This window comes from Myiozetetes cayanensis, unplaced genomic scaffold, assembly GCF_022539395.1.
Source record: "Myiozetetes cayanensis isolate MyiCay16 unplaced genomic scaffold, myiCay2020 scf2-11, whole genome shotgun sequence".
NCBI classification, from domain to species: Eukaryota; Metazoa; Chordata; class Aves; order Passeriformes; family Tyrannidae; genus Myiozetetes; species Myiozetetes cayanensis.
The window spans coordinates 79,774,528-79,784,223 of NW_026087411.1; the positions used below are offsets into that span (position 1 = coordinate 79,774,528).

General features: G+C 39.5%; 1 protein-coding gene across 5 annotated transcripts in view; it reads left to right on the forward strand.

Moving 5' to 3' along the window:
- SNX14 (sorting nexin 14) overlaps positions 1 to 9,663 on the forward strand; it is a 50,733-nt gene extending 41,070 nt beyond the window's left edge. For all 5 annotated transcript variants that reach the window (XM_050316559.1, XM_050316557.1, XM_050316556.1 and 2 more), the window contains 6 exons: positions 3,228 to 3,351; positions 3,879 to 4,043; positions 5,093 to 5,188; positions 5,890 to 5,981; positions 6,136 to 6,192; positions 9,471 to 9,663. In XM_050316559.1, the coding sequence (XP_050172516.1) occupies positions 3,228 to 3,351; positions 3,879 to 4,043; positions 5,093 to 5,188; positions 5,890 to 5,981; positions 6,136 to 6,192; positions 9,471 to 9,509 (573 nt within the window). In that variant the 3' untranslated portion in view covers positions 9,510 to 9,663. The remainder of the gene's footprint in view (positions 1 to 3,227; positions 3,352 to 3,878; positions 4,044 to 5,092; positions 5,189 to 5,889; positions 5,982 to 6,135; positions 6,193 to 9,470) is intronic.
- Positions 9,664 to 9,696: the final 33 nt, after the last annotated feature.

Consider the following 9,696-nt stretch of genomic DNA (forward strand, 5'->3'; position numbering starts at 1 on the left):
AGGCTGAGTAAGAAATGCCTGAAGGTCTGTCAGGGCAGGTGAAAGCTTGAGTTCAGTCAGAAATGTTCCTAGTGCTCTGACAGATTTTCTGCATGCTGCTTCCATTTGAGTATTCCTGGTGTGTGTGTTTGTTTAAAATATTCGTGAAAAGACTTCTAGTTAAAAATACAAAATGACTGTGGGTAGTCAACCTTAGTATAGCTGGGAGCAGTTGGATTTTATCCTATATCAGATCAACTAGAGTGAAAGAGGTACTAACTGCCTGGTTTAAAAAAAAGCAAACAAAAACCCCTGCTCTCCCTTTCTAGGGGTACTAACAGGGTTTCTGGCTATCCCAGCCATGTTTCTGTTCAGGAGGTCTGTAAGAAGCTTGACCTTCTTCTGAAGATACTTTTGTCATGCTTTCTAGAATAGGTCAGAACTTCTAAGGTGATGCAGACTTAGCAAAATATGCCTACAAAGGCATTGTTCTGCCATCTTGTGATGACCTGCCAACAGCAATAAAATCTGCTGTTGGAACACTGACAGTGTAATGTACGTTTGTGCGTAGTTACTTGGGGGAAGACGTTGCCTTTCCATATGCTGACTGATGTGATTCAGGCACTACATTCATTCTTTCTTCTTACCATTTTGTTATAGTCCTCTGTACTTTGCAAATGAGCAAGAAAAATAGGGGAGAGGTTCATGCCGCTGGCTGTGGATATTGTTCATAGTCATGGTATTGCTTCTATACACCTCACCTGTGCTGGAATGTACGCGGGTGTATGTTTGCGTATGTGCTTGCAAACCATTGAGTAACTTCTTTTTTTTTCCTGTGAAACACTTTATGTGACCATTCATGCTTACTTTGCTTGCTTTTCCCATCAAGGTGCGATAGCCTATTGCACAAGGGGTTATTTCAGTCCTTTTCTTCATACAGGCCCCTTATCTTTCACTTGCTTCAACAACTTGACTCCCATTATTAATCAATACCAATTCATGGAATTTCCTCATCCAAAGACTTTTAAGAATATTTCATGGTTATAATGGCAATTACTATTTAATCTTAAGGATACTTGTGAATAATGACAGCATTGAAGTTTGTCTTACCAGTCTCAAATATTAGCACACACAGAGACATTCAAAGCAAAATCCTGTGCTTATCTGAATTGTGAATGTAATCTCAACTTTTGTGTCAGATAGTTGTATAGTTTTCACTTGAATTTCCTCAGAGACAAAATTCTGAAAAGCACAAAACACAGAAGTAGAGATGTAATGCCACTTTGTATTATGGCTGCTGCTGCGCATTGCAAATGACTACAGGATATTCACTTTTACTGGAATAGTATAAAAAATGTACTTTATAAGAACTAGTCATTGGCTCAGCTGTTTTGCCATGCATTGTGCTGCTGTTACGTTCTGAAAGGCCACGAGCAATCAAGAAACCATTATATTTAAGGTGCAAACAGATTATCCATGTGCAGAGGTGCATGCATCATTCAGGAGATGCTGCTTCTGGTTTGGGATGAAAGTGGAAATAGCGTTTGGATGTCAAAAGGCTTTGCCCTAAGCTGGCCTTCACATTTGATTTTTTTTTTTAATAGGTCACCTACCAGGTTGCTGTTAATGATTTAGCTTGGCATCCAGACACTCCTGAACCTATGTCTACATTGCACAATGGACTGCTTTGAGTTGGCTCTGTATTGCCTCTGTCAGGTTGTGGGCTCTATCTAAAAAATAAAGGACTCTCTTGTTTAAGTTACAATAATTCAGCTAGATTTTTTCAATATTGAGGAGGATATAGACTTCAGTTTATACAGGGTTTTTTAAACAACATACCAGGGACACTTTCATACAGTAGGCGTGAATAATTACGTGTTCTTTGTAGGTTTGTTACATTCCTGGATATCAGTCATCCCCCAGTGCATTAACCATATTTGCCCTTTCATGTAATTTGTGTAATAACCTGGTGTTGTTTAGTTTGAGTGAACCTTGTGAAGATAATACCAGCAGCTCAGCACTTAACAAAAGAGAGGGCCTGAAGAAGCACAGGTCATAACCTGAGTCTTGCCAGATGTCCTGATGTAGTTTTTCCTAAGAGTGCAAAGCGTTCTGTTTAGAGACTTGCATGATTCAGAGCTTGTGATTTGGACGTTTTATGGCTTTATTTATTTCAGGGAGAATTGCTGTACAGAAAGTGAACCACATATAAGCAAATTACTTCCTGTTCCTTGGAACTGATTTTAATTTGGGAGTGATAAAGAAAAACCTGTGTCAGTGGCAATCATCTCAACACAGGAATGCTATGATTATGTTGCCTTTGCTTCTAGTACTGGGATTTTTTTTTAGGACCTTGGCATAAACTTTGAACTTTCTTTTCATAATACAGAGTACTTTGTATAAATCCTGTTTTATCTTTAGATCAGCTATTTTTGGGATAAGATAATTTAAAGTAAACTGTTAATGGGGATTGCTAGCTATTAAATGTGGAAAGCGCCAGGCTTTCTAGAGTTTTTCCTTTGCAGCTGCTGGAATGCGCAGAGGTGAGGGCAGAAGGGGCAAGGAGTACTGCCTAGGTGGTATGGGACCCCTTATGGTGTACAGGGAAGAGCATCTTGGGGTATTGCAAGGGTTATAATATCTTTTAAGAAAGAAGCAAAGACAAGGAAATAGAGAGATCAGGGAGGGGTGCAATGACATGGGAAAATACAAGGCTAAAGGAATATTAATTGAGAAATTATATAAACGGAAGGAAATCCAAACTTTAGTAACTTACAAAGATTTATGAAGTTTTTGCTATAAATAAGCAAGTTGGCAGGGAGAAAAGGTATTTCTCTATGTAAAAAAAGTTGTATATTTTGCCCAGAAACCATTGTATTTATTTCAAAATGGAAGCCAACAGGAACTTTTAGGAATACTTCAGTCTTGTAGGATCAGAATCATTTAGGTTGGAAGAAGGTAGCAGGAGCAAAAAGACTCATGAATTAATGTCTCAGACACCCTGCTGATTTGTTCTGAACCCAGATATTTTGGTTGTGTAACTTGGCAACATGTGACATGCTCTTTATTGGAAAGTGAAGAATTCAAAAAAACAAGCCCAGAAACAATGAAACTAATCAACTCCTGTGGTTGGTCCTTTGACAGCTCTAGAAAGAAGCTACTTCTTTTTAAAAAAACGACCCAAAGGACTAAAGGCTATCCTTTTACCTTTGAATGCAATGATGTCAGTCTTATTTTTCTATTTTTAGCTTTTTAATGATTTATTCAAGAATAATGCAAACCGGTCTGAGAATACAGAAAGGCGACAAAATCAGAATTACTTCATGGAAATGATGACTGTAGAAGGAGTCTATGACTACTTAATGTATGTTGGTAAGAAGTGATTTCTCTTAATTATTCATGTACTTCACGCCAAATATGAAGTTCACATTCTTTGGTAAGAAATAAAATTCTATTGTAGGACTCATATATAATAGCTCAGCGCTTCCAAGCTTATCAGTATACAACTTAGTGACACAGTCATTTTGTAAAGACTTTATTATGGTGTGAAAATGTATTTTTTTTTATCATTCATTATTGCTTAGTTGTTTTGTTATGAGTTTTTCTTTCTTCATCTCAGTATTATGACCTTATGGGAGTAGGCCACTTCTCATTTCTCAGATGTGCCTAGGCTGCTCGTACTCTCTGGGAATGGACATTGTTTAATTAATAAAAGTAGCTAAAGGAAGTATTTATTAAGCACTGGGGAGAATACCAATTTTTTCAGCGTTGCACTAACAAAACTAAAATATTGCTTGCTTGCAATCTTTTCTCTTTTTTTTTTTTGCTTGTGAATAAATGATTCCTTTGTCATGAGTATCCCCAGAGCCTCATATATGTATGTTCCTGTAACTTTGCAGGTAGGGTAGTTTTCCGCATTCCTGACTGGCTGCATCATCTCTTGATGGGAGGAAGAATTCTCTTCAAAAATACATTGGAACTGTACACAGACTATTACTTGCATTACAAATTAGAACAACTATTTGAGGAGCATCGATTGGTTTCTCTGATAACACTACTGAGAGGTTAGTAACAGTTGTCTTTGGTGTGAAAGTATTGCTTCAGTTTGCTATTTGAAATCCCTTCTTTGAAGTTTCCAAGTACTAAACTTTGCAAAGCTTACTAAAGCTAGTGGAGTTTTAAAAATCAAGTATACCTATAAAAAGACTGCAGAAGCTCGTTGTGGAAAGATACTGAGTCAGCCATGTTGTGTGTTAGTGATGATTACAGAAAAATTACTACGAGTAGTAACTTCCTAAGCTGTGCAAGGAACAAGAAAAACAAATTAAAGGTTGTTTAATGTATCACAGCACAAATGTTTTATGCAGTCTTTAAGTTACTTCTGTGCTACATCACAGTCCTTTACTGTTCCTTTTATATGTTTCCTTTGTTGTGGTGGGCTTTTGGAAGGGCTCGACTGTTCTTGACCTTCCAATAAGGGAAGGGGAGAGAGGTTAAAAAAATGTAAAAAATGACCACACAACTGCACCTGAGTGTGGTCTGATTTAAATACCACAATCTTGCTGAAGCTCTGGTATCAAGGCAGCTCTGTTCTTATCAAGCCAAAATGGAAACTTGTGAAAGACAAAAAAAGACAGGACTAAGTCTTTCAAAGCCTAAAACCAAAACTGAGCTCCTGTTATTTCTGATGAACAGCAGTTCTTGCTTTCTTGTTCATAGGTAAATCTGAAATTTCTGTCAGTTCCAGACAGCGTTTTTGGCACAAGGTGTCAAATACTGCTTATATTTTTGAAAGCATAAGGGAAATTATGAGTTAGGAGATCATAACTAACCTAAAGTAGAATTGATGCAAATTTATAAGATAGTGCTTTAAAATTCATAAAAGAATGGAAACAAATTGTGAAAAGATGATTGACCTCCCTGTGGGTGGGGTATTCTGGATTTGATCAGGGTAATGTAAGCAAAAGACTATGATCTGGCAAGGCTAGAATTCCCTTCCAGTCAAGGTCATACAGAAAAGATGCTCAATTTTGAAGCCACAATCCAAACCACATTTACATCTCAGTGATGTGTAGCTGCCTAAAGCCTTCTTTTCAATGTGTCTTTGCTGCAGATGCCGTGTTCTGTGAGAACACCGAGCCTCGCTCTCTCCAGGATAAACAGAAGCGGGCAAAGCAGACTTTTGAAGAAATGATGAGATACATTCCAGGTTCTCTATTTCATGACAGCCTGTATGAGTGTGGTTAATTGTTCAAGCAGATATATAACCCAAATACAGTCACATTACCTTCCCAAATCAAGTAATACTTGGGCTGCTGAGGTTTGAGTTGATCGGAATACTAGGTGTAAAAATCAGCAGTTCAGTTTAGTCACTTAAATGCTGCTGACTAAGGTTGCAGCATAGTAATTAGTACAGACACGCAGATGGAAATCAAGAGCTTTAGAAATGTACTTAATATCATAATTTCTTCATCTTTAGGATGTTCCTGTGTTTTTTATTTTATCCAGATGAAAAATGGGTTAAAAAAGGCACACCATGAAGCTAGAAGGTACATCTAAGCTCTCCTTACACTGTATAGAGTGAGAGAGAGAAGCCCATTTAATCAGAACGTAATTTTAAAAAGCAGCTCATGGTTTATTAAACAATGCATTAGGACAATACCTTGATATTATAAAAAGTGTAATAATTACTTAGGTGTGCAGCCCCAAAGAAAAGGGAGGAAAAAAGGATGAACCAAAAGTGTGTTTGTTTTTCCATTTACCATTTGAGATGGGTAAAATTTGAACTCTTTATTTAATTTAAACTGGGGTTTTTTGTTGATAATTACTGGACTACCATAACTGCTTCATATAGCTGTCTTGCAGTGCTTCCTTGTGACTTGTGTATTTTGGTTTTGGAATTTGGTCTAGATTTAATAGGGAAGTGCATTGGGGAAGAAGCTAAATATGAAGGCATCAGGCTTCTGTTTGATGGACTGCAGCAACCAGTGCTCAACAAACAGGTAACTCATAACATGTGAGAAACTTGCCTTTTGGCACAGGATTTCCTGAAGTGAATGTTTGGTGTAGCAGAGGAGTGGGCTCTGATTCAGAGTTAAAAATAAAAAGCAGTAGTGTTGCCTTGACATGTCCTTAGTTTTATTTGCTTTCTTTTAGTTAACCTATGTTCTGCTGGACATTGGGATTCTAGAACTCTTTCCAGAGCTGGGTAAGGTATGTGCTAACTCTGTTTAAGAACTACAGAATTTTTCTAGCTGCTATTGAGTCTGGTCACTGGTGAATTTTGGCTGGTTGTTCCCTTGTAATAATAATTTTAAATTTTGGGGAAAATCTGTGGTTTTTTCTAGAATTTGAATCTGGGTTACTTACATTTTGGTTAATTAGCTCTTTCCAAATCAGCCCAAGGCCATTTGTCTAGCATACAGCAAGTATGAGCTGCCTTTCAGTAGAATTCAACAGAGCAATCAGTGGTCGGGATCTCTGTGCGTTTCTCTTTGACTGATTTGTCTCCACTCTATTTTATGCATTTCCCAATTCAGGAAGGGAATTCTGCATGCAGAGCTCAGGTCAAGCTGCAGCATTTTTCTTGTGAATGTTTGGCAGGAGGGTGAATTACCTCTAATTTGGTCACTGCAATGTTAACTCCAACTTTCCAGATAAAGGAGACAGAATTTGCACAAGAGAAATTGCTATATAAATGCATATCATTAGGTATGGGATCCACCTCATATTTGTACTTATGTATATCAAACCTTCACAGGGTTTTACATAGCAATTTTACAGTTTGGTCTTCATGGTAAGCAGGAGATACTTGCTAGTTAGCTAGGTAGGAAAAAAAAAACCCAAAGAAATAAAAAAACACCTCACTAACAATAAAGGTTGGTTGCCTGAACCCTGTGTCTGAAAACTGCGAAGTGCCAGCAGTGATTTGTTTTGCATGATAAACAGAAACAAATATTAGATATCGGAACAAGCCAGGACACCTTCCATTGTTTTCACTGAAATGAGGCTGGCTCAGCATGTTTGACCTACTTCGTGCTTCAGCTCTGTAGCTGCCCTGCTCATGCCAGTGTTCAGACAGCTAAAAACAAGCAAAAGAGCTTGTTTCCCAGCTTTGTTTCTCAGCTGACCAAGGGAACAAGGAAGTAGCCTGGAGACTTGTGTGCTGAAAAAAAGACCTGACTTAGCCTTGCTGTTTTACTCTGCTGAACTGGTTTTGTGTCCAATAATAGATACAGCAGCTAATAGTGTGTGTATATATATATGTATAGGAACACTGGTCTTTCATCAGTTGATGATGGAAAAAAACAAGTGGCATTTAAAGCACTGGTCAGGCCCAAAGGGTGGTGATCAATGGAATGAAGTCTATTTGGAGGCAGGCCAGGACTAGGGAGGTATTCCAGGGGTCAGTTGTGGCTCCAGTCCTGTTTAACATCTTCATTAATGCTCTGGATGATGGGACAGAGTGCAAGGCTGATGATGACACAAAACTGGGAAGAGTTTTGGTTAATACACCAGAGGGTCCTGCTGTCATCCAGAGGGACCTAAACAGGCTGGAGAAACAGGCTGACAGGAACCTCCTGAACCTCAGCAAGTTGAAAAAGGGAAGTGCAAAGTCATGCTCATGGGAAAGAACAACCCCAGGATGGGCTGGGGGCTACGCAGCTGGAAAGCAGCTTTGCAGAAAAGGACCAGGGTGTCCTGGTAGACACAAAGTTGAACAAAAGACTGACAATATCCTGGGCTGCATCAGGAGTGTTTCCAGCAGGTTGAAGGAGGTGATGCTGCCCTTCTGCTCAGTGCTGGTGAGGCCACATCTGAAGTGTTGTGTCCAGGACTGGGCTTCCCAGTACAAGAGAGACATGGACATACTGGAGAGAGTCCAGTGGAGGGCCATGAGGATGATGAAGGAACTGGAGCATCTCTCCAATGAGAAGAGGCTGAGAGATGTGGGAACTGTTCAGCCTGGAGAAGAGAAAGCTCAGAGGATTTTATTTATGTATGTAAATCCCTGAGGTTATGGTACAAAGAGGATAGAACCACTGGTGCCCAGTAACTGGACCAGAGGCAACAGGCACAAACTGAAACACAAGAGGTTCCCTCTCAACATCAGGAAACACTTTTTCACTGTGAGGGTGACAAAGCACTGTCACAGGTTGTCCTGGGGATGCTATGGAGTATTCATCCTTGGAGATGAGTCAAAAGCTGTCTGGACATGGTCCTGGGCAACCATCTCTACGTGGTTCTGCTTGAGGTCTAGACTAAGAGACCTCCAGAGGTATCTTCCAACCCCAACCCTGCTCTGATTCCTCCTGGTGAAACAGCAGAGTTGAGGGCTGGGCTTCCCCTTTCCCTGTGACTGAAGCTGGTGGGAACAGAGCAAGGGAATCACTGGCCCAAATGTCAGTAGGGGAAAGGAAGAAAAATATTTCACCTAGAAACTTCAGCTATTTTCCTATTTTGGATGTACAGAGAGCAACACAGAACAAAGTGCTGCATCTGTGATGTTCAGCAGTGGGACCAAGGCTGAGAAGGGAAATGCAAGATGGAGAGGGTATGGATGGAGGAGTGGCAGTGGTTTTCATCTAGAGCCCTGAAAAATGTTTTCCCCGAAATCACTGCAAACAGACTGTGAAGCCATTTGGAAAGAGAATTTTTTCCTCCTAAAAATTGTAATGGGGAAGTTTAAAAGTAATGACTAGTTCTTACTTAGCTATCTGTTATATTGCGGGGGGGGAATCAATCCTGTCCTCTCTGTTCAGCAGAGACTAGTCCTTTTTGAGCTGCTTCATGCCAAAATGTGTTTGAAGTTACAGTGAAGAACAGAAAAATACTTCATGTCAGTCATCACTTAAAGGGAAAACTGAGCATCCTGGAAGTTATGTTTTGAGCACTGCTCCTTTGGCAGAGAAAACTGCGATGGGAGAAATGGGAAAATTGTAATTAGCAGGGATGTCCGTCTGCTTCCACTCTTGAGATTGGTATCTCGGAGGTATTTCCTGCTACACGTACCAGCGCGGATACGTGCTGGATCACTGGATGTGTTCGGTGGCAGCATGTGTAAGGGAGCAAGGTCGAAGGATAAGAGCCGAAAAACTCTGATACAATGTGCAGCTAGTCCCTTGGAAGTCCGTCAGACAGGATGCAAGGAAATGGACAGCTGAGAAGGGGAGAAGCATTCCTAGCAGAGGAAGGAAAGAAATCCACCTGAAAAAACATCGCTCCACTACCATTTCCAGAGCAGAAAATTGCTGTTAAGAAAACTGTATTTAGCAGTTAGGAATGGGAGAGGTGAGAACTTCCAGAGAGAGAAGAAAATACGTATTTTGACAAACAGTATTAAAACCCAGTAGCCATCCTTTCTCTTAACTCTGGTTTCAAGTGGATGTTTTCAAATACTATTCATGATTACAGCTCAATTCAGTCTTTTCTATGTAAATATGCATTTTCAAACCTAGAAAGTAAATTTTTTTGCCCTTATTGTTTAACAGGGTCCGAAGGAAACAAGCTCTGTGTCAAGTTGGATGTGAGTGAACGGACCTTGCTGGACACCCAGTAGCATCTGCTGTGCACTTTTGTAATGGACATGTGACATTTTAACCTTGCCTTGTATATTTTGTTGTAAATAACATAAAATTTAAGTTCTAAAAAATATCTTTATTCAATAAAGACATACAAATCTAATATCAGTTGGAAGTAAATAAAATATCTGTACTT